A 24,297-nucleotide genomic window follows, 5' to 3' on the forward strand; every position below is an offset into this window, starting at 1 on the left:
GGGTCCTATGAAGGGGAGGGAGGACGTTTCCTTGCCCCGATGCAGTCACGATAGGTGGGCTGCACAATTGCCTGTCTTCTACACTCGAGGCCCTGGCACACAGACAGAGGAAGTGGCTTCCTCACAGCCCCCGGCCAAGGTGGGGGCCTGGTGTGGGTCTCTGGGAGGACATGCCTCTTTGGAGAGTCACCTGTGCTCTTCTCTGACAGGAGACGCTGGCCAGAGTGGCCGAGTCGGGGCTTCCAGCCCTGCTCCTCCAGTGCCTATACCTCTTCTTCGCTTTCCCTGTGGAAAAGGATGAGCTTCTAGAGGCTGACGTTCAAGGTCAGAGGATGTTCGTGCAGGTGAGTGAGAGCCAGGCTCCAACCTCCTCAGGCCTTGACCTTGCTTTCGGTGTGGGTGCGGGGAGAGGTAGGGGGCAGGCATCAGGTTAGTGGCTGCTCCCAGGAGCTGCTTTTGTCTTTCTTGGCCCTGGTTCCTGAGCTCCTCCATCCTCCCATGCTCCACTCTGGGTGGGTGGTGATTTTCTCTTTGCTCTCCACCTCTCGGGATCTGAGTATCAACGTCCTTCCTTGTGCCATGCAGGGAGAGTGAACACCTCTCCAGCTTGGCTCCCATCACTTCCCCTCTCCTGTGTTGTCCGGTCCTGCTGCCCTCTTGGTAAATGGAGCCTCCTTTCTCTGGCTGTGTCTCCTCTCATCAGCATGCTGAGCTTGACTCAAAAAGCAGTATTTGGGTTGAAGAGATGGGTTAGTGGTTAAGGTGCTTGCCTGTGAAGCCTAAGACCCCAGGTTCAATTCTTCAGCACTCACATAAGCCAGATGCCTAAGATGGTACATGCATCTAGAGTTTGTTTGCAGTGGCTAGAGGCCCTGGTGCACCCCTTCTCTATCTGCCTGTCCCCCCTCAAACAAATAAATAAATTAAAAAAAAACAGTAGTTAACATTTTCTAACTATAGTCACATGCTAGTTGACGTGATGTCTCAGAGCTCAGACCTGCCTGTCAGTGTTCCAACACAGGGAGCCAATTGTCACAGGTGAGCCCTTGCTAACCAGAGCCTCCTTTCCCACAGATGCTGCTCAACATTTTCAGCGAGTCTCGGGGTCTGGAGGGACTTCTCCCAGGAAGTGAGCTCCAGTCTCTATTGATGGCCACCACCTGTCTGCGGGAACAGAGCAGCTTCTTCTGGAAAGAGCCCACCTACTGTGTGCTGAAGGCCATCTCCAAGGCTCAGAGCCCTGGCATCATCCAATATCTGCATGGTTGGTCCCGGGACACCATGGGTGAGGTTGTGGGTCACTCAAAGGGTCCTTTAAAGTCACAGAACAAATGTTGAGGACCCTGGGATGCTGTAAGAGCAACAGTGTAGGTTTCTGGGACCATAGAGGGGAGGAAAGGACAACATGCCAGGGAGTGACCCCCACACTGCATGGTGTATTGTTCCTCTTGGTGGTCCATTGCAGGAGAGAAAGGGAGAAATCTCTTACCATGTACATGCTATCACACAGACAGCACGCTCAGACCATTTGTATAGACACAGTTCATCTCTTTGAGATAGATATTGGCACGGGCAAGGTGCAGGTGAAGAGTGGCAGGAGATCTTACCAAGATCTGTTTCCAAACACAGAGATTCTTGTACCTCAGTTCTGTCCTGGGCAGCATGTCTAGAAGTGAAGCCCATTGACTCCTAAAACCACATTCAGGGTGAACTCAACCTCCTCTGAGGGACTTTGGGTAGTTTGTCCATGTGGGTGTCAGGATCACTGTGAGTTCAAGGCCACCCTGAGACTACATAGGGGATTCCAGGTTAGCCTGGGCTAGAGTGAGATCCTACCTTGAAAAAAAAAAATTCAAAAAAAAAAAAGATAATGCCTCTAAATACTTCTGCTCAGGTGGAGAACTTAGCCCTGGTTCACTATGTCCAGAACCTCCTTAGAGACGGGGGGTTTCTGTGGGCTTACAGGGTGAGGAGGTGGTCAGGATTGCAGGCTGGCCTGCCAGTTACCACCTCACCACCAGGCACCGTTGAGTCTTCCCTTCTCAGTCTCTGCTGAATTCTCACACCCGAGAGGCTGGGCGCGTCATCTCATTTCCGCTGTTGTGGCTAACCTGCTACTCAGAAGAGCCCGTACTCAGTAGAGGTTCCTCAAAACAAGGGTCCATGTGAACACACGTCTGATGACATCCCTCTTTTGACTCGGGCCTTCCCATGGCTTCCTGCCCCTTTGGGTAATCAGCAAGTTCAATGCCATGGTCCCCACAAGTGGAAATCACTTTCCTCCTTTTTTGTGACCCATTGTTCTGGGCTAGACCCTCACACTCCTTCCCTGTACTTCTCTTCAAGCTGATTTCTGTTCAGCTTTCCACACTGGGCTCCATGTTGCTTCCCAAAGTCTTCTACCATGTTTGGGTCTTATCTTGTGTTCTCATATCTCGTCCCATAGCTACCTCTCCCGTTGCATAACCCATTGCATAGGGATCTCTCCTGTCCCATATCTGGTTCCATAGGGATCTCTTCTGTGTTCTGGGAAAGAGGAGCTAAGGGGCTTCCTTCCCCTCCTTTGTCAGCTGCTGGGTCTGAAGACTGGTTTTGAGGGAGAGACTTCCTATAAGAAGATATAAGAGCTAGAGGACAATGTTTCCACTCCATTCTCACTCATGTTTTGACATTCAAGTTGAAGTGAGGGTAGATGGCAGGGAAAGGGAAAGACAGAGGCAGCAGAGGTCACGTCTCCAGGCTCAGCGGAGCTGTGCTTCTTTTACCATAGCTTCCAACTGCATCCGGCTGTCAGTCCAGAACCTCTCCAAGTTGACCGACATGCTCCCTGCATATGAGATGAGCGAGGCTATGAGCCTTGTGCTGACTTTTGTGAAGGACTCCTACCCCATCTCTTCGGCTCTGCTCCTGGAGTTTGAGAACGGGGAAGGCTACCCTCTGCTACTCAAGGTGCTCTTGCAGTAAGTGGCTGGTCCTGCTGGTGGTGGGGCTGTGTGAGGGAAATGGGACTACCCAAGCAGTGGTTCTCAGAATCACTTAGGGTGCTTTGTTGGAAGACAAATATCCAAGTGTTTCAGGAGATACTCTGTAATACAAGGCTCTCTAAAGTGGAACCAGCCAGACTGACCACTGCAACAGTGATTTAACTTGCAGATGGTATGGGGATAAGTTCTTCAAAGAAATCAGTTGGTGACAGAGATAATCACTCTACTAAGTCTACTTGGTGGTGCCTACCACCTGCGTGCATGCTGATGGCTTGACTTCCCCCATCAGAGTCCATGTGCCTGTGATGGGAGCTTTCTTGGGAGGCTGCAAACTGTCCTGTCTGTGTGTTTGGAGGGCTGGAAGTGTGTGGGCATCACCTCCTTTCTCCTTCATCCCTCCACCAATGAACTGATGGAGAAATGTCCTCTAAGTTGTCCCTTGGGTGAGGCAGCTTCACACTATCTCAAATTCCTCAAAGGACTAAGTCCAGTTGCCCAGGAAGGCATCAATTTAAAAAAAATATACTCCAGGGCTGGAGAGATGGCTTAGCAGTTAAGGCACTTGTCTGCAAAGCCTAAGGACCCATGTTCTACTCTCCACTTGCCCACTAGGTGGCGCAAGCATCTGGAGTTCAATTACAGTGGCTGAGGCCCTAGAGTGCCAATTCTCTCTCTATGTCTCTCTAAAAATAAGAAATAAAGAAATAAAAATGCACTGCAACTGTCTTCATGCTTGTGGATAAGTGCTGTATCCACAGAGAGGATGGTGTTTTCTACCACTTCCTGTGGTTCAGTGGATGGTCCCAGGTTTCTTGCAGAAGGCAGCCAGAGGAAACAAGCTTGTAGGGAAGCAACCACTTCAGCTCGCTGACTTTCTTTCCTGCCTTACCAGCCACTACACCTTGGGTGCCTTTCCTCTCGGCAAGGGCAGGGATGGCATGAGAGCGAACAAGGCATCCTCCTGCCCAAAAGTCACAAAATGCACAGGCAAGGCCTAGCCTGAAGATAAACACAAGGAGGTCTACTGAAGTCCAGGTTCAAGTCTTTTCCATGCCATTTGACCCCTAGTGTCATTGGAAATATCAGTTCTTCCATTTGGAGGTGCTTCTATTCTGTTGAGCCCTGTGCACCCACTCCTTGGGGATCAAGCCACAGAAAGTGGCCTTGTACTAAGCAAAGCTATAGTTTTTAAACATGTTCTTGTGCGCAGCAGTCACAAGACCTCCAATGGAGGCCCGAAACCATGGATCTTAAGAATCCAACGCTGTTTTCTCCTATTCAGATATACAGGTGCTAGAGTTGAATTTATAAGTCAGGCACAGTAGGAAGTTAACAACAATAACAACAACAACAAAAACAACCCAATAAAATAGAACAGTAAGAAGTTAACAATAACAAAAAAAAAGAACAGTTACATAACAACATCCCATAACAAGACAAGTTAAGACATATGAATTGTTTATTTCTAATGTTTTTGCACTGCTGTTGACCAATGGTAATTGGAACTTTAGAATACAGGACACTAGTGTGAGGGGACTGCTGAATTCCTACTGCACTTATTTAGGTGGAAGGCTGAAGTGTGATGAGAGAGAGAGAGTGACATTTGTCCAGGGTACTCTCCTTGCCCCTGGGGCTGAGCTGCCGCTGGCTGGAGACCTTTGAGGGCTTCCTCCGCAGGGCAGGTCTGCAGGGCCTCTGCATCATTCTGAGGAGCACCATGCACCCATGTGGCGGCTCCATCCAGGAGGTACAGTGAGATGGTCCTGCCTGTCCCCACAGGTATGATGGGCTGACACAGGGAGAAGTGGAACCCCATCTGGAGGAGCTGATCGGGCTGGTGGTGTGGCTGACAACATGTGGGAGATCCGAGCTCCAGGTGTTTGACAGCATCACTTACCCTCAGCTTGAAGACTTCAAGTTTCATCATGAGGATTCTGGTGGGTCCTCCTTGTGTCTCTGAGTAGCTGGTAGAGTTCCATGCTGGGCCCTGACAGGGCTATGCAGGTCTCCCCTGATTCTGTTTGCACCTGTCAGCCATGTTGAGTGGCCTGTTCTGTCCTTAGATCTTAGATCTCTCTTCTGTATACTTACCCATCTGTGCAACTGCAGTTTTTTTTTGTTTGTTTGTTTTATGAAGAGGAAGTTCATTTTGTGTGAAACTTTGAGGAAGCATTGCTAATGAAGGCAAAGCGTCTCTCCAATAATGGAGGCGGCCTCTGATCCCACCCTCTCCCTACGTGGGCCTCACTGTGCACCATTTGCTTGTGCAGTGGGGCCTGGTGACCCCGGAATCAGCCATGCAGGCTCAGTCAGTGACCCTTTTCCCAGGGTGCTGAGCTGCACATGGACTCATGATGCCAGTGAGCATGCTGCTGGTGTGTGCTGCCCACCCTTGGCCCCATGCTGGGTGCCAGTGTGAACAGACTGCGTGTCGGTTCCCTAAAGCCCTCTATAGACTGTCCTGTGTGTATATGGAGTCCTACCTAGTCTGCTGAGTAGCTGACCAATACTGTTGGGACCTCTGGCGGCTCTTTCAGAAAACCATGTGCAGAGGTCTTGGTGAGGGAATTTAGAAGGCTAAGTGTGGGTTGTGTAGATTGGAAGGAAAGGGGGGAAAAAGCAATTAAGGGTGGAATGTATAGCCTGATGGCGGCCTGAAACATCTGGATGGGTTTGAGGATGACTATTGGGCAGAAGGCTGCAAGCAGCAGGGAGAGACAGAGGCTGTGGCAGCTGCTGGTGCCTGGAGCTGGGGGGAGGACATTGGACAGGGCTCCAGCAGACACAGAGGCTGGGATGAGCATTAAGGGAGAGCCTCAGTGAGGCACTTTTAGAGTTTAGGCAGACATGGATATAGGCAGGGGTTTCTGACCAAATGTCCCCATGTGACAGAAACAAAACTTTGCCTTTAACAGGGAGGAAAGGGCTGAGTGGGCCAAGAAGGCGTATGCCTTTAACATCTGCCTAGACCTGCATGGAGAGCTAACTTGCAGGATTGTTCTCATTCTCATCTCCAGGGGTGACTGTTAAGAACCTTCAGGCCTTCCAGGTGCTGCAAAATGTTTTCTACAAAGCCAACGACTCTGTCCTTTGCACTCAAGTCCTTTCAGCTATCAGGACCATGTGGGCTTGGAACCCCCGAAACTTCTTCCTACTGGAGTGGACCCTGCAACCTATCTCTCAGTTCGTAGACATTGTGTCCCTAAAGCCGACCCTGGTGCAGGTGCAGTTTTTCCAGCTGCTGGAGACTCTGGTATTCCAGCTGCGCTACGTGCCCCACGAGATCCTGGGGAAAGTGCAGCGTCTGATCAAGGACAGCCCCGAGCCATCCTGCACCCTCGTGGCCTTGCAGAGCCTCCTCAGGATCACCGGCAGTGACCAGCTTTTCACCGACATCTTCCGGGACTCGGGGCTCTTAGGCCTGCTGCTGGCCCAGCTGCGGAAGCAGGCCAAGATCATGAGGAAGTCAGGTACGTTCTTAGAGGGGGAGGCGAATGGGCTGGTTGCGGCGTCAAGCCAGGTCGGGTGTACCTGCCAGTCTCGTCTTCCTTTAGTATATCATACCTCTGCTCATCAAAGGAGAAAGAAGGGGCCCTTGGGACACATGGCTTCACAAACAACAGGCGCTCTCTCTGTCTTTCTTCCATGCTTTTTGCTTTTTTGTTTGTTTGTTTGTTATTTTGCTTGTTTTGTTTTGTTTTATTTTTTGAGATAGGGTCTCACTCTAGCCCAGGCTGACCTGGAATTCACTGGATATTCTCAGGGCGGTCTTGAACTCCAGTGCTCCTCCTGCCTCTGCCTCCCGAGGGCTGGGATTAAAGGCGTGGGCCACCACGCCCGGCTCCTCCCATGCTTTCTGATGACAGTCATGGTGACTAGTTTCGGGTGAGCTTCCAGGCGAGGCCTGGCCCTTCTCAGCTGCCAGATGTTTCTGACTTTTGGCAGGGTTTACAGGTGGGAAATGGCAGGATGCTCCGGTTTTTCAGTAATGCAAAGGGAAGTAGGAACCTGGGGAGACCTAGGCTTTGGGGAGGGGGGCTCTTCTGAGGTCTGCTGGAATATCACCTTGCTCATTCTATGCTAAAGGGCCTGATGGAGGGCTCAGAGCTGTGCTGTGCCAGTGCGCCCCTCAGTCTGGCTGGGCTGTATACCTATGGCCGCTTGACGTCAGACGTTGGCCTCACCTCAGCCCTGTGCTTGGATCTCAATTTCAGAGCCTTTGCTGCCTGTTGGGCACAAACCCTTCCTATCAATCTCCCCCTTTCCCCTTCCAAAGTCTCCCACCACTGAATCAATTCTTTCCAACTAGTCTCTTCCACGTTGAGGTCCTCATTTTCTTTACTTCCTGTTGGTTATGTAGGTAGCAACAGCCACTGTGAGGTCATATATCTGGAAGACAGCATTATAAGCACGCCTCCCTGCTTCTGGCTCTTCCATTTCTTCTAGCATCTCTTCCACAATGGTTCTTGAGCCTTGGAAGGTGTGATAGAGATGTCTCCTTGAGTGCTGAACACTCCACTGCCCCATTCCTCAGCACTTTTCATGACATGTACTCACACACACACATACACACACGTATGTATAAGCACACAGATTTATTTCTTTCTTCTTAAATGTGGTAGGAAACAAAGAATCCAGTTCTGGCATCCAGGCTGCAGGAAGGGAACTTACCTGTGTGATGCTGAACATGGTGGTTGTGCTTCTCCAAGGCTCAGTCAGAAATGCAGGTAATGATAGTACCAACTTTGCCTTGTTATTCTTCAGCAAAATATGGATTATTTTTTGGTCATCTATGGTAGTGTTCCAAGGGATAACTGATGTTAATGCTGTGGCTATTGTCTATTACTGGTTGAGGCTTTGGGACCATCAGTAACTTACTAGAAACCTTGGTTGACACTTTTTATTCCTAAAGTTGTAAAATAAAGTGGTGCGCAAAGAGACTGTGCTTAGTCTAGCATTTTATAAATTAATTAGACCACAGCATGTTCTCTTCTTTCAAGTAAAACGTATTAATATCCTCTTGCAGTGACTATAGATTCTTCTTATTAGCCAAAGAGTAAAACTCAAGAGGTTAGTCATTTTAAAGAAACATAGTTTTATCATATTACCTTGTACAAGGATGAATTTATTAACTCCATCTATCCCAGGGTTTTTTTTTTTTTTAAAGCTATATGTTCTCATATACAAATAGGTGGCATGAAGCACATGAAATAGCAAAGTTCCATCAATGGGCTTAGTGATTTAGGTACTCTTACCTGAGGTCCTCATAGATTAATTATACTCAGATACATAAATAATAATAATAAAATCTTAAAGAAAGTGCAGTACTAAGTGCCCCTTGTTCTAGCCCTATCCTGTCTGTCTGGTCCCCAGTTGTCCTGAAAGACCACGGCATGGTGCCCTTCATCAAGATCTTCCTGGATGACGAGTGCTACCGGGGAGCCTCACTCAGCATCTTGGAGCAGCTCTCAGTCATCAATGCTGAGGAATACATGAGCATCATCATCGGTGCCTTGTGTTCATCCACTCAGGGGGAGCTGCAGCTGAAACTGGACCTTCTCAAGGTAATTTCAGGACCTCCTTTGGACTTGGCTTTCCCAGGGCTATGCAAAGAGTGATCCACGTTGGCTCCTGCAATGGTTCTTCCAGTTGACCATTGTGTTAGGTAGATGCATCAGGCAGTTTTAGCTGCTGTGTAACAAATGAGTCTTACCTACTCAATTACATGATACCTCATAAAGTTCATTCATCCTTTCTTCCTTTTCTTTCCCCCTTTCTCTTTCTTTCTTCCTTTCCCCTTCCTTCTTTCCTTCCTTCCTTCCTTCCTTCCTTCCTTCCTTCCTTCCTTCCTTCCTTCCTTTCTTTCTCTCTTTCTTCCCCTTCCTTCCTTCCTTCCTTTCTTTCTCTCTTTCTTCCCCTTCCTTCTTTCCTTCCTTCCTTTCTCTCTTCCTTCCTTCCTTTCTTTCCCCTTCCTTCTTTCCTTCCTTCCTTCCTTCCTTCCTTCCTTCCTTCCTTCCTTCCTCCCTCCCTCCCTCCCTCCCTCCCTCCCTTCCTTCCTTCCTTCCTTTCTCCCTTCCTTCCTTCCTTTCTCCCTTCCTTCCTTCCTTTCTCCCTTCCTTCCTTCCTTCCTTCCTTCCTTCCTTCCTTCCTTCCTTCCTTCCTTCCTTCCTCCCTCCTTCCCTCCCTCCCCCCTCTCTCTCTTTCTTTCCCCTTCCTTCTTTGCTTCCTTCCCTCCTTCCTTCCTTCCTTCCTTCCTTCCTTCCTTCCTTCCTTCCTTCCTTCCTTCCTTCCTCCCTCCCTCCCTCCCTCCCTCCCTCCCTCCCTCCCTCCCTCCCTTCCTCCCTCTTTCTTTCTCTCTTTCTTTCTTTCTTTCTTTCTTTCTTTCTTTCTTTCTTTCTTTCTTTCTTTCTTTCTCTCTCTCTCTCTCTCCCTCCCTCCCTCCCTCCCTCCCTCCCTCCCTCCCTCCCTCCCTCCCTCCCTCCCTCCCTCCCTCCCTCCCTCTCTCTCTCTCTCTCTCTCTCTCTCTCTCTCTCTCTTTCTTTCTTTCTTTCTTTCTTTCTTTCTTTCTTTCTTTCCTTCCCCTTCCTGTCTCATTTCACCCAGGTTGTCCCTGAACTTAAAATATCTAGTCAAGGAGGATGTTACTGATGAATTTCAGATCCCCCTGTCTCTGCCTCCCAAATCCTGGGATTACAGGTGTATGTCACCATGCCTGGCCTTGAATATTTTTCTTATGGAGTATGAAATCAATGATTGGGATTGGCACTCAGAGACAGATACTACCTGGGCCTTTAACTCAGCAAAAAGATGAGGGGAAGGAGTCCATGAAGCCATTCTCATGTGGCACTTGGTGTCTTCCTTCCTGTTTCCAGTGGGCAGAATTTTTGGTTGCACTCACTGAGATGCAAGGCTGAAAGGCAGGAAGTTCAGTCCTCGGCTAAGTGGCTACTTCCTGCACCCTTCTAAACTACGGAAATGGAGCGTGAATCAGTGGTGTCCACACACGGCATTGCAGACTATTGAGCAGCTACCAATGACCAAGCCGGGTGCAGAGTGCCTGGGGCATCCAGTAGCGTGAGATGCTACCCTTGTTATCTGGGAGCGCAGAGACAAGTGCTCATAGTAAGGAGCACTGGCGGACTTCAGGGAAGGTGTCAAGTGTCTGGTTAGATGGTGGATGCTGGCTGCCGTGGGAAGAGAGAAGTGGGAGTTGGGGGGTCATCGATATGGCTTTGTTCTTCGAAGAGGGCTTACAGGAGGAGGCAGTATGTGAGCAAGATACGCAGCAAAGGATAGTTGGGGGATGGAGCGTGATGCACAAGAGGACAAGTGAGACTGGTTCGTCACATCTGTACAGCAGAGAGAAGTTTATATATATTTTTTGTTATTATTGCCAACGATCATCAAATTATCTTTAAGTACTTAAAGAAGGATAATAAACATCAATCTGACTGTCCTTTCATGATTTTGTTCCTGTTTGTTCTTTTCAGTCTTTTGGATTATCCTTTGTGGATTATTATTCTAAAATTTTGGTTTTCTTTTAAATTTTAATGCTACTTGAGGGAATAGAACCCAATGCGAAGCACCTGTAGGTGTTGAGCGGGGCTGGTCATATCTATGTGTGACACAATCCCAGGGTAGCACACATTCATATTTCATGCACATGCCACACCTGATTACTGATGAAGTAAAAAAAAATAATAAAAGCACAGGGCTGGAGAGATGGCTTAGCAGTTAAGGCACTTGCCTACAAAGCCAAAGGACCCAGGTTCGATTCCCTAGAACCCACATAAGCCAGATGTACAGGTGGCATGTGGCACATGCATCTGGAGTTCTTTTGCAGTGGCAGGAGGCCATTCGTTCTCTCTCTCTAAGTAAATCAATAAAGGTTTAAAAATATATTAAAAAAAATAACCAACAAGGCTAGAGAGATGGCTTAGTGGTTAAGGCACTTGGCTGTGAAGCCAGAGGACCCATGTCCAACTTTCCAGATCCCACATAAGCCAGACACACAAGGTGACACAAGCATGCAAGGTTGTACATGCGTACCAGGTGGCACTTGGGTCTGGAGTTTGATTGCAGTGGCTGGAGGCTCTGGCATGTCCATTCTCTCTCTCTCTCAAAAAAAAAAAAAAAAAAAAAGGCACAAATTCACTCTGACTTCCAAAATTCAGTGAATGTCCAACCTACGTGACTTAATTATGGGTATCTCTGCATCAAGCCTTTCAACATGCAGAAGGTAGCGGTTAGTTCCTTGTATAGACTTTATGTCTCTGAAGAGGCTGTGTTAGATACTGAGGTAGGTCCCAGCCAAGGCATAACGAAAGTGGTTCATGCAGGAGTGACATTGTGGCTGTAGTTATCAAGAGTTACACAGGTGCAAGGCAGTGACATCATTATGGCCTTGCTCCCTCCCCTAAAAAAATGATCAGTGAAAGGGGTTTCTATGCAGTGAAAGGAAAGCTAAAAGTCTTTGAAAGACACTTGAGTGCCCCAACTGCGTGAGCCGCGGAACTGGGAAGCAGATGGAAAGTAAAGGGGAGGATATAACGAATGAACGAAGGCCCAGGGAGTGGCTTGGCCATCAATCACCTGGCAGCCTGAGAGAGTCTCTGAACTCAACCCCTTGTCTGGGAGGTCAGGGGTGGGATAGGGCGAGAATGAATGGAAAATTAGTGTTGGGAAAGACCTTAGATTCATGTGGACTAGTTTTCTCATGTTAGAGACAGAACCATCCAGAGTGCTTCAATGGCTAACTCATATCACCAACCGATGAGACTAACAACTAGAAATCGAGTGATGTCTTCACTTGTCAAGCTTGTTGCATTGTTTCCTTCCTCACGTGTCCGTGTATGGCTAAAGTTGGTGCTGTGAGAGGAGCAGGGAAAGGCAGCACTACGGCAGGCAGAACTTCGGTTTTCAGTTGGTTAGGTAATTATTTCTAACATGTTCATTTTGAAAGCAAAACAGACCCACAGAAAAGAGAGTTCTGCTTTGACTCTGGAAATGAAGAGGATTTTGTGTTCAATACAGAAAGGAATACTCAGTGTTGCTCACAAAGCGTATCAGACTAGCGATGTCTCATGGGAGTGTTAGCCCCTGGGTGGTAGGACGGAACTTCCAGAATTAGCAATGCAAAGGCATTATTATGTTTTACAGATTCAATATCACTTCAGAATAGCATCAAGAGAGCTCATAAGGAGTGAGCTTCTTTAACAAAGTCAGAGCCCACATGCAGTGTGTTTCGTCTCTTCCTCCCCGCGTGCCACAGCTCTGTTGGGCAGTCAAGGGGGTCTCAGGGATTGCCACTGGCCTGCAAGGAAGGACCAGGGCTGACAGCACACTACTTTGCAGTGGGTGGCAGGAGGTTTGAATACCCAGAGCCTAGATTTGGCCACCGCTGAGCATGTGAGTCGTGAGTCTGATGTGGAATCTGCAATTTTTTTTTCTCCCCTAAATAATCTATCTAAGAGCCCCTTGGAACGTTGCCTCCAAAGATGTGAAATGTGCTCCTTCTGGCTGGATTTCTTTTTGCAGAAGCTGGCTGTGCCCACAGCGGATCAGGTGGAGGGTCGGAGGGAAGTGCTGTGCTCGTGGGACCTCGGGGGCAAGGAGGCAGGCTGCGTCCCTCCCAGCAGGGCTGCCATCTCTGGAGGGCAATGCCATCACACTCTTATGTCCCTTCCTGCTCTAGCCACTGGGCTTGTCATTTCTGGAGCTGACCAGCTCAGGGAAGATAGTTCCAGAATCCAGTGGTGCTTTCATACCAACACTGAGGCCATGTGACTGTGCCACCAATTCTGGCAAATGATAACCGAGTTAACGGATAATGTAAGCAAATGAATTTCCTCCCTGTGGCCAGAGGGACTGTGATTGGGTTATGCACAAATTCAGATTGATTTGGTAATATACATTTAGCTGTTCAACTCTGAGCTTAATCACATTAGCTCACCAGTCTTCCAGCATGACACATGGAAAATTATGAGGAATAACAAATAATAGAATGTGAAATAAATCCTGTTAGTCCTAACGCAGTTAGCGCTTTGCAGCAGACATCCATTTTATAGATTCAAGCTCGAGGAATACTAACTCAGAGACGATGACATGGTAACTGAGTTAAGGATGAGAAAATGTGCTTAACGCTGACCTTTCTTGAAATGTGGCAACCCTAGCCTGATTACTTTGACTTCAGCTGATTAAATTTACTCTTTTCTGCAGACTCCAAACGCTGCGTGATGCATTACCATGCAAAGTTGAATGACAGTAATGGAGACCCTCCTCCTTGGCCCCCAGCTCCTGACAGATCGTTTCCCGAAGTAGCAAAATATTTATTTTCCTTTATGATAGAAATGTTTCTCTTTAGTTGCTATGAAATTAAGCCTCTGTAATTGGATTTTAGACTCTTTACTTTATGACTCTGCAAATATGAAATTAACCCCATCCCAAGAAATAATAGAGCAGTCTACGTTCTAATGAGATTACCCCCATTTTAGATAATGAGCCTGAATTTAATAAATCAAACAAAGCAACAATTAAAGACAACCTTTCCTTCCTCCCCCCACCCAACCCCAACCAGAAGGAAGAAAGTAGCCATCTAGACATTTCAGGTGATGTTCCCACTAAGAGACACAGATTAGGGTGAGGACTATTGCTTCTCTTTTAAAAATATCTGTTCTTTGAAGGATGGAGCTCTTCTTGGCCCTGTAGGGCATTAATTTGGACAACTTGAATTAAGTTCCTAAGAGGGGGTGTTTCTGTGGCCATTCTGAACTCAGTCAGCTACAGTCTGATTAGGTTTTCTTTCTAAACATTGTATTTTTTTTTTTTTTTGTATTTGTTTTGTCATGTGATAAGCAGAAGAGCTTCCGTCATTCCATTTGCCTGAAACCAACTTCCTCATGGCCAGGAAAGCCACCAAAAGCCCTTGCATAAATTTAGACTGGTTAGGATCGTAGAGTTGAAGATTTCCCAGTGATCGATTTGTTTTGCATGGCATCCGTCATGTGACCAGACACAAGGTCAGGCTCAGATATTGAGACTTATGAATAGCGATCATATATGTAGCCTAGGGTGTGGATTGTCATTTGCAAGGAAGGGACGGACTCGAACCATCATCCCCTGCAGGGAGTGAGTTTCCTGTTCAGGTGACGGTCTGACTCCTGGTTGGGAATAAGCTGCTCGTTCACGCAGGTCACGTGCGGATACGGTATCTGTCTCAGCATCTCTAGGACCCAAGGCCTCCAGGGGCAAGGTCAGGTGGTTGTGGTGGTGCGTCCACACAGAGAAAGCTCTGGTCTAGTCTTTCATATTCAATATGCCTCACCACTCTGGAAGAACCTTGCTCTGACAACGTACATGCTTATCTTCAAGGACATGTTTATCCATGCCAGTCTCTCCTGGGTTTTGTGCCACATTCACATATCTTCATTTGTGGGGAGAAAGCGATTCCTGGTATTCACTTGTACAGCCTTTAATACATACCTTCCTGGCTGTCTGGAAGGTCCCTCTATGAGGCCCATCTTGTGGCATGGATTTGATCCCCCTTCATTGAGTGGCTCCAAGCCTGAGAGTTTTCAGATAGCAAAATGACAATTCATTTCCCCACACTTGTTCCTCTGAGCTGTGCTGGGTTAACATTGTTCAGTTCACCATAATTTGATACTTTCTAACCCAAAGAAGATCCATCAGGCCTTTTCCTACTTTATACTGCTTATCCATTTTGAACACAACAGTGGAATTTGACCTTTTGTAGAGGCTTCTGATTATTGTAATCTTGATTTAACTTTTTACATTTTTTGAAAATGTCACAGGTGATGTTGTGGGAGCCCTGTAAACAGTTCTGGCCAGATTTCTCTTTTCCTAGGAGTTGAATGAATTCTCATCTGCATGTATCAACACAGTCCTCATTTTACATTCTTAGCCCAGGTATATGATTGACTGCTGCCAGTGAGCTCAGGGCTCTCGTAATAGAATATCATATTAGAGAACAAAATTTGAGTATTGAGGACACATGTTTACTTTGTTTCACATAAACACTCAGATTAGAGCACCTGCATTTTAAAGACGGAGCCAGAAAGATACTTTTCCCTCTAAAAGTGTGTGCCTTCATACTTAATAGTTTGTAATACTTAATAGCTTGTAACTTCACTGAGTTTCCTTCCTGCCTCCCTTCCAACCCATGCACAGAATATCTAATGTATACCATTCACTGGGACCATTGAATCCTGCATTGGAAGTGCTCCCCTTGTGTAGCAGAGTACTCTGTCTCACAGAGGAGATAAGGAATAGCAAGCTGTGGCTATACATGTAAGTGTGGGGCTCTTGAAGGAGATGGATCATTTCCTACACTCGGGGAGCTAAGAGCTGCTATGTCCCACCACCGTGAGGAAGTCTGATGTGTTTCCAGTTCCCACAGAGCCACAGTCTGAAAGGGAGCCGAGACATTTTCCAAGTGTGATGAGTCTTGTATCTGAGAAACAGGGGCATGTGAACACTGGCCCCCAGGGGTCACAACATGGTTGGGTGGGAGATGAATTTACTATGTCAAGAATGGGGACAGGTAGATGAGCTTTGTGGTTACTGTGGGTTTTCAGGGAGGCTCTTTGAGAAAGAGCATGCATGGCTGATTTAAAGTAAAACTAAGAGGACCAAGATAAACATTACAATATTTGAGGCTCTTTTTTATTCTTATGTTTCTCCTGAGGTGGGGGTCTCTCCGTAGTACAGGCTGACCTGCAACTTGCTATGTAGTTCCAGGCTGGGCTTGAACTCACTGTGATTCTTCTACATAAGCCTCCTGAGTGCTGAGGTTAAAGGTGTGTGCCACCATGCCTGGTTCTTTGAGGATTCTTTTTTTTTTTTTAATCATTTATTTTATTTTTTTTAAAATTTAATTTATTAGTTTTCTTTTCAGTAAATACAGGCAGTTTGGTACCATTATTTAGGCTCATCTATGATCTACCCCCTCCCATTAGACCCTCCTTGTTAATGAAAATGGGTCGTGCATTGTGGAGTTAGCCCCCAGTTATTGGTATGATAAATGTCTCTGCAAATCATGACCCAACATGTGACTCTGACATTCTTTCTGCCCCCTCTTCCGCAAAATTTGAGGATTCTTTTTTTAAAAAAATACTTTATTTTTATTTATTTGTTTGAGAGAGAGAAAGAGAGAGAGAGAGAGAGAATGGGCCCACCAGGACCTCTAGCCTCTGCAAACAAACTCCAGACGCATGCTCCACCTTGTGCATCTGGCTTACGTGGGTGCTGGGGAATCGAACCAAGGTCCTCTGGCTTCGCAGGCAAGCGCCTTAACCGCTAAGCCACCTCCCCTGCCCCTTTGAGGATTCTTTACCTAGGTGGCTCTTCTAGCTTTTGGCGGGTGAGGATGGTGTCTTGGTTAGATGTGTGCACACTTGGCCTTGATCTGTCTGCTGTTTCACTCTCTTCATTTGCTTGGTGTGTTCCAGTCTCTGCTTCAGATCCTGGAGACCCCCAAGGGCCGTGCTGCCTTCCGAGTCTCCAGTGGCTTCAATGGGCTGCTGTCCCTGCTCTCCGACCTGGAAGGGTCCCTCCGCGTGCCGGTGCTGCCGACGTGGAGGGCCGCGTCCCCCAGACAGACCCTGGAGCTGGTGCTGCACACCCTGTGTGTGATGTCCGCGGCGCTGCACCTGGACCCCGCCAACGGGGACTTCTTCAGGAGGACCGGGCTCTTTGAGAAGCTGGCCGAGGACCTGTGCCTGCTGGGCTGTTTTGGGATCCCAGAGGAAGAGGGGGACCCACAGCATTCCCGGTCTGACGCCAAGGCCCGGGCATTTGTCGATTTGCTGAGCGTGGCCTTCTCCTCCAGCTGCCCGTTCCCAGCCAGGATACAGAGCTGCCTGCAGATCCTCAGCTTCCTGGACAGCATGGTCAGTGGCACCCTGCACCTGCGAGGGGACCTTTGGGAGTTGCTGAGAGCTGGGCATGAGCTGGCTGTGCCTGCGCAGGAGAGAGGAACACACGCTGACTCCCAAGGCAAAGTCAAGCGGTGGACAGATCCTGAAGAGAGGTACAGTTAGGCCTGCTTCTGCTGGTGCCGGTGTAGGGTGGAAGGCTAAGCTGCAGACTAAGTGTGGGGAAAGTTTTGGGACTTGTGTTTAAACCACATTAACAGGGCTGGAGGGTTGGCTTAGCGGTTAAGGTGTTTGTCTGCAAAGCCAAAGGACCCAGGTTCGATTCCCCAGGACCCGCGTTAGCCAGATGCACAAGGGGGCTCATGCGTCTGGAGTTCGTCAGCAGCGGCTAGAGGCCCTGGTGCACCCATTATGTCTCTCTCTCCCTCTTTCTCTGTCAAATAAATAAATAAATAAAAATTAAATATTAAATCACATTCACTTTCATGCTAAGCTCCCTGTCCTTGGATAGGGCAGATAGACATAGGCTGTTCACTTGCACAAGAGCCTGCAAAGGCTTGCAAGATGCCTGGAAGCCAAAGGCAGGGGCCTCGTGGAGATTTTCTCATTTGGGAACCCTTGGGGCTGGAGTGGGGGGTCTCTCTGGGTGTGAAAACAGCTTTGGTATCTGAAGTCTTATCTCTTTCTCAGGGGCTGGGGCAAGATCCTTCAATCTATAGGACACAATGCACGATGTTCAGCCAAGCACAGGACACTCTTGTTCTTCCTTCTTGTTGCCTCTGCTCTTCCCAAGGCAGGCAGTGCACTCACTTCAGCAGCCAGACCCCTCAGTAGGCTCTGACATTTGCACAAAACAAAACAAAACTAACAAAACAAAACAAAAACTTGATTTTCACATCTGCCAAACAGAATTCTACTAAGGCAAAGAAGTGCCAGGAGCTATCTCCACTACCCTTTTAAGGTGGGAGGGGAATATGGAAGGACACATTAACAATAGTTGCTATCTTCCCCACTCCCACCCCATTCCTTTAAAGGAAAGCAAGAAAGACAGGGTGCAATGAATTCTTTTGGAAGACATGACCCACTTTTGTCCAGAGGGGCCCCTCATTGCCAGATTTCAATGGTGGAGACTGGTGGCCAGAGGGATGAGTGTCCAGTCTCTTGTTTCATTGGATAATTAATAGGTTTTCTAATCTTGCATTCCTGCCCAAACTAAGTTGTTTATGATGCATTTCTTTTTGCATAGGATCTAGTAATTTCTAGAAAGGATTTTTTTGCATCTGTGCTCATGAAAGTATTTGGTCTTTCACATTCTTTTCTTGGCTATTTTTATTTTTCAAAATATATTTCATTTATTTATTTGAGAGAGAGAGAAAGAGAGAATTGGCACAGCAGGGCCTCCAGCCACTGCAAACGAACTCCAGACGCATGTGCCACTTTGTGCATCTGGTTTACGTGGATCCTGGGGAATCAAACCTAGGTCCTTTGGCTCATTGTACCCATGTTCAGAGGGCAGGACGGTCTTTGTCAGCACCAGCGCATGTTTAGCAAATGGTACCAGCTGATGAGGAATAGTGGTCCTTTGAGCACTGAACCTGAAATGATTATTTTCATTTAATTCCCTCATAAATGCTACAATTTTACCAACAAGGAAACCAAGCATTTCCACAGCCACGGGTCACATGTATAATAAACGATAAAGTCAGAGTTTGAACCCAGGTTGTCTTCCAAAGCACACACACTTGTGTGTGTTCTTCCTGCTTTTCCCCCCGCTGTGCCTACAATGGCTGTGATGACCTGGCGTGATGACACCCTCCCATTCTGCAGTTGACAGTTCAGGCTCTAATCTGTATAGTGCAGCAGCCCTAATTCTTATAGATAGCTCCCGTGTCCACTGCCATTCTGGTTCACCATCATTTTTTAAAATTTGTTAAGAGTCATGTTTCATAAACAGAACATTTCTGTCTCATTAAGACAGACAGATAGCTCTCGGCCTTCCCTAATGTTGGAGAACAGGAAGTGAAACTCCAGCCTCCTCCGAGAGCCTGTGGGGCAGAGGTCAGGGTGATGGCTGGGAATCACAAGCAGGGTGCTCAGGGCGGCCCCACCACTGGTACCGCACCTCTGTCTTGTGCAGCACCTGCTCTGGTCTCCAGGGATTAGAGAGTGAGACTGTGGGCCCTGGAGTCAGGCTGGCTCTACGCCTTGGCAGTGTATTCCTGACATCACTGTCTTATCCTGTCCTTCCCTTCCCAGACTTGAAGGCAGGGACAATAATGGGACTATTAGCGTAGACTTAGAGGGCTATGGTGAGGTGAGGATGAGGAGGGGAGCAGGGTCATTAGAATAATCGTGGATGATGTTTCCAGAGCATGTATGGCCCAGGAACCTAATTGGCTCTTCATAAGCATGAGTTCATTTAACAGGTACAACATGTATAATTTAAGAAACACTTTAAAAAAAAATGTGTTTTTATTTATTTATTTGACAGAGAAAGAGGGAGAGAGAGAGAGAGAGAATGTATGGGTGCACCAGGGCCTTCAGACACTGCAAATGAACTCCAGATACGTGTGCCTCCCCCTTGTGCATCTGGCTAATGTGGGTCCTGGGAATTGAACCTAGGTCCTTTGGCTTTGCAGGCAAATGCCTTAACCACTAAGCCATCCCTGCAGTCCCCCCACCTTTTTTTTTTTTTTTTAACAAAATAGAAGTCATATATTATGTAATTCCCAAAGTCCACGTGGGATTTCCAAAATACATAAAATGTCATTTCTACGAACATATACAGCATGTGACACGCATGACCACTTGTACACACATATACACATCGCACACACACGCTGTAATGCCACACACCACGTACATACAACACATCACGCACCATAGAAGCATACACTTACATATACATACAAGTGCATATATACTCACACTTTGTGCGTCGATGTTATGTGCTGGGGTTCAGTAAGTGGAGGTGGGTGCACTTGTGGTACATGTGCTGGCTTTTCTGGGTCTCTACTAGATGCTCTTCTTGGGGGAGGGTGACTCACTTCTCAGCAGCCTTGCCCAGTGCAGTCTGAACATAATGGCATGGGATGAGGAGTAGAGTCAGGCTTTGAGGGTCCTTGCACAGTTCCCACACAAGGGGCTTTCTGTTTTTTTTTTTTTTTTCTTTTTTTTCTTTTCAACAGACTGTGTTGGGTCATGGATGTGTGTGGGCAGGGCTGTGGCCAGACAAGAGTTATGGGATGCAAGCTGTTCTGTCTGTGGCTGGGCCTTGTAGAGCCTGGAAAGTAGTATATTCACACTGGAGATATCCCTCTTTTTCATCGTTCATGATTTCCTCTTTACCTCCTTGGCCCCAGCCAGGCTTTATGCCAGCAAAAGGAGCTCTGCCAATTATGTATGACTGAGCTCCACTTGTGACTGTAGCTTGGATCCATAAGGGAACGTCGTTCAATAGGAATTTCATTTGTACCGGGTACTAGCAAAGCACCCTGCAGGGCAGAGTCCACAAATGGGCCTTGTCTTGTTTCCCTTTAACACATCATTTAGGTCATCTTTTAGCACAACCCTAATCATTCCCATTGAAACATTCATGGATATGGGTTATATTTTTTTAACTTAAATTTAGGCAATATAGGGCACAGGTTTCAAATTTTTAATGTGCTTAAAATAACAAGAGGAGGGGCTGAAGGGATGGCTTAGAAGTTAAGGATTTTGTCTGCAAAGCCAAAGGACCCAGGTTCGATTCCCCAGGACCCATGTAATCCTGATACACATGGGGGCACACACATCTGGAGTTCGTTTGCAGTGGCTGGAGCTCTGGCGTGCCCATTCTCTCCCCCCCTCTCTCTCACTCTCTTTCTACCTCTTTGTCTCTGATGAATGAATAAATGAATAAATAAAATATTTTTAAAAATAACAAGAGGAGATTTTAAACATCAGATCCCTAAGCCCCACCACAGAGACTGATTCTGGAAATCTGACTTATGCAGAGGCAGATAGATGATAGTCTAACACTTGGAGAAACATTTCCACGAGAAACAGATCACAACAGCAGAAATGTGGACACTAGTTCTGTATCCCAAGAAAATGATCCACTATGAGAGAAACACCTATGTCTCCTTCGCATTCCTGCCCCAGTCCCCGGGCAGCCAAGAACCTACTTTCTTCCCCCCCCCCCGCCCCCGAGGTCTCACTTACTCTGCATGTGACATAAATGGAGAAATACAAGCAGCTTCTGCATCTGGTTTCTTTCACACAGCATAGTGTGTTTGAAGGTCGTTCACAGTATAACATGTATTAATGCTTCTTTCTTTTGTTCATTTTTATTTATTTATTTGAGAGCAACAGACAGTGAAAGAGAGAGAGAGAAAGAGAGAGAGAGAGAGAGAAAGAGAGGGAGAGAGAGAGAGAGAGAGAGAGAGAGAGAGAGAGAGAGAGGGAGAGAGAGGGAGAATGGGTGCTCCAGGGCCTCTAGCCATTGCAAATGAACTCCAGACGCATGTACCGCTTGTTCATATGGCTTACTTGGGACCTGGAGAATCAAACCTGGGTTCTTTGGCTTTGAAGGCAAACGCCTTAACTGCTAAGCCATCTCTCCAGCCCAAGATTGTAATTCTGGTTGAAGAACCATTTGTTCATTTTTTTTTTCTTTTCTTTCCTCCTCCTCTTCTACCTCTGTCCCCCACTTTTATTTTATTTTATTTTTTTTGCTTGTAAATTTGGCATTACATGTAACATCCATGGCTGAGTGCAAGGTCAGGAAAATTGATCTTGATCTTTTCTCCTAAAAGTTTGATGGTTTCAAGTGTTGAAGTTATTGATCCATTTTGAGTGAATTTCTGCATGTGCTGTGAGGTAGGGTTTAATTTATGTGGCTTCTCAGTTTTCCCAGTAATGAAGAGTTCATTCTTAGTTTTATTTGTATTTATTTATTTGAGAGCAACAGACAGAGAGAGAGGAGGGGGGGGGGAGAGAGAGAGAGAATGAGCATGTCAGGGCCTCCAGCCACTGCAAATGCACTCCAGATGTGTGTGCCCCCTTTGTGCATCTGGATAACGTGGGTCCTGAGGAATCAAGCCTCGAATCAGAGTCCTTAGGCTTTACAGGCAAGCGCTTAACTGCTAAGTCATCTCTCCAGCCCAAGAGTCCATTCTTGAAGGCGATGTTGCCCTTGTTAAAATTCAAGTGAGCATAGATGTGTGACTTTATTTCTGGATTCTAAATTCTATGTCAGTGATTTCTGTGTCTCTCCTCAGACCAGCACTACTTTGTCCTGATTACTGTGGCTTTGTGGTAAGATTTAAAGCTGGCCAGTGTGAGTTGTCAGTTTTTGTTCTTCTTTCGTGAAAACGGTTTTGGGTGCTTAGAATTACTTTTATTTCCATGGTCAGCTTTACCATTTGGTATGGTGTTAGCTGTGGGCTTTTCATAAGTGACTTCCATCATGGTAAAGAAGCTTCTAGTGTTGTTTTTTAATTATGGAAGAAGTTTGGATTTTATCAAAGGATTTTCATGCAACAGTTGAGGCGATCATGTATGTGACTGTTAAGCTGGTATATTTTATCAAATGAGTTTTGCATGTTGAACTACCCTTGCATTTTTGGCATTAATAATACTTGCTATGGTGAGATTCGGCCGTGTTGTATATACCAATATCTCATGTACTTTTGGCAATTAAAAAAAATTAGCAAATGAAATAACGGGTTTTGATGTTGTATCTTCAAATGTTCTTTGTTCTTATTGACCCTCCTATCCAGCTCTCCTGCCCCTTCTTCCTGCCAATATGCCTTGTCTTGGTCTGAATGTAAGTGTCTCCCCTAGACTCATGTGCTTGAATTCTTAATACCTAGTTAGTGGAGCCGCATCATTAGGTTTACTTGTTTGAGAACTCTCATTTTAATGCAAACACCTACAGTTGTAAACTCTCCTTTGGTCACTGTTGTAGTTGTACCCCAAAAGTTCTGGTAAGTTGTGGTATCATTTTCATCTGATTCTAACAATTTTTAACTTTCCTCCTTTTTTTATTTTTAATTTTAATTTGAGAGAGAGAGAGAATTGGCATGCCACTGCAATAGAACTCCAGACGCTTGTGCCACCTAGTGAGCATGTGTGACCTTGTGCTTACCTCGCCTTTTGTGCGTCTGGCTTACATGGGATCTGGAGAGTCGAACATGCATCCTTAGGCTTAGCAGCCAAGCACCTTCGCCACCAAGCCATCTCTCCAGTCCTAACTTTCCTTCTGGATTTATTGATTTTTTTTTTTTAATTCAAGAGTTTGTGTTTGCTCTTTCTGTTGAGTTCTAGCCTTTTCTACCATGGTCTAATTAATTACAAGAAGTTGTCTGCATTCTTTTGTATTTGTTAAGTCTCACCGTGCTTTGGAGTTGCTGTTATTAGACATGAGAATTGCTGTGCCTGTGAATTTTCAGCTTCTATTTGCTTTGTAGTTTGTTTCAATCACCTGGTTCAGTTTGAGGGTATCTTAGTCAGTGAGATGTATGCTGTTTTAGACAACAGGGAGTTCAATCTCACTTTTCAAAATTCTGTTGGCGTGTGTCTTTTAAGTACTGAGTTAAGATCATTTGCATTTAAGGTTATTGCTAAGAGGTATCCGCTCTTTCTCATGGTTTTGTTGGTTGTATTATTGCTTGTTCTTTCCCACTCCTTTATTGCTATTAGGCGTTTACTATATTGCAAATGATGATGGGTTCATTCTTGCCGTCCTTTGGTCATCTATTCCTTTCATGAAGATGTTCCTTCCTGTGCTCTCATGGGTTAGACTTCTTTCTTATTCTCTGTGTAGTGGTTTTTAGGCATTTTCTTTCTTTATATTTATTTATTTGAGAGAGAGAGAGAGAGAGAAAAAGGCAGAGAGAGAGAGAGAGAGAAAGAGAGAGAGAGAGAGAGAGAGAGGATGAGCACACCAGGGCTTCCAGCCTTTGCAAACAAACTCCAGATGCATGTGTCACCTTGAGCATCTGGCTGACATGGGTTCTGGGGAATCGAACTGTGATCCTTTGGCTTTTTAGGCAAGCATCTTAACCACTAAGCCATCCCTCCAGCTCCCTTCAGGCATTTTCTGAAGTGTTGGCTTGGTTGTCATGAATTGCTATAGTTGCTGCTTGTCTTGAGATGTTCCTATTCTCTGTCAATTTGAAGAGATAGCTTTTCTAGGTTTAGCAATGTTGGTTGGCAGTTACGTACTTTCTGAGCTTAGAAGTCATTGGTGCAGGCTCTCCTGCTTTTGGTTTGCATGCAAGAACTCTGATGCTAGGCTGATGTGTTTGCCTTCACAGGTGAATTTGCCTATTTCCCCTTAAAGCTTTTAACACTTTTTCTTTCCTTTCTGTTTTTGACATTTTGACTATACTATGTCATTGAGAGTTAATTCTCTTATTATGTCTATTTGAGGTTTT

The 24,297-nt window shown here is 46.5% G+C and overlaps 1 protein-coding gene across 1 annotated transcript in view; it reads left to right on the forward strand.

Moving 5' to 3' along the window:
• Wdfy4 (WDFY family member 4) overlaps positions 1–24,297 on the forward strand; it is a 274,084-nt gene that overhangs the window by 14,320 nt on the left and 235,467 nt on the right. Inside the window, exons 4-11 of the mRNA XM_004657842.2 lie at positions 210–344; positions 1,075–1,264; positions 2,771–2,960; positions 4,764–4,921; positions 6,002–6,454; positions 7,607–7,711; positions 8,358–8,548; positions 16,451–17,031. Of these exons, the coding sequence (XP_004657899.2) occupies positions 210–344; positions 1,075–1,264; positions 2,771–2,960; positions 4,764–4,921; positions 6,002–6,454; positions 7,607–7,711; positions 8,358–8,548; positions 16,451–17,031 (2,003 nt within the window). The remainder of the gene's footprint in view (positions 1–209; positions 345–1,074; positions 1,265–2,770; positions 2,961–4,763; positions 4,922–6,001; positions 6,455–7,606; positions 7,712–8,357; positions 8,549–16,450; positions 17,032–24,297) is intronic.

This window comes from Jaculus jaculus, chromosome 18, assembly GCF_020740685.1.
Source record: "Jaculus jaculus isolate mJacJac1 chromosome 18, mJacJac1.mat.Y.cur, whole genome shotgun sequence".
NCBI lineage: Eukaryota > Metazoa > Chordata > Mammalia > Rodentia > Dipodidae > Jaculus > Jaculus jaculus.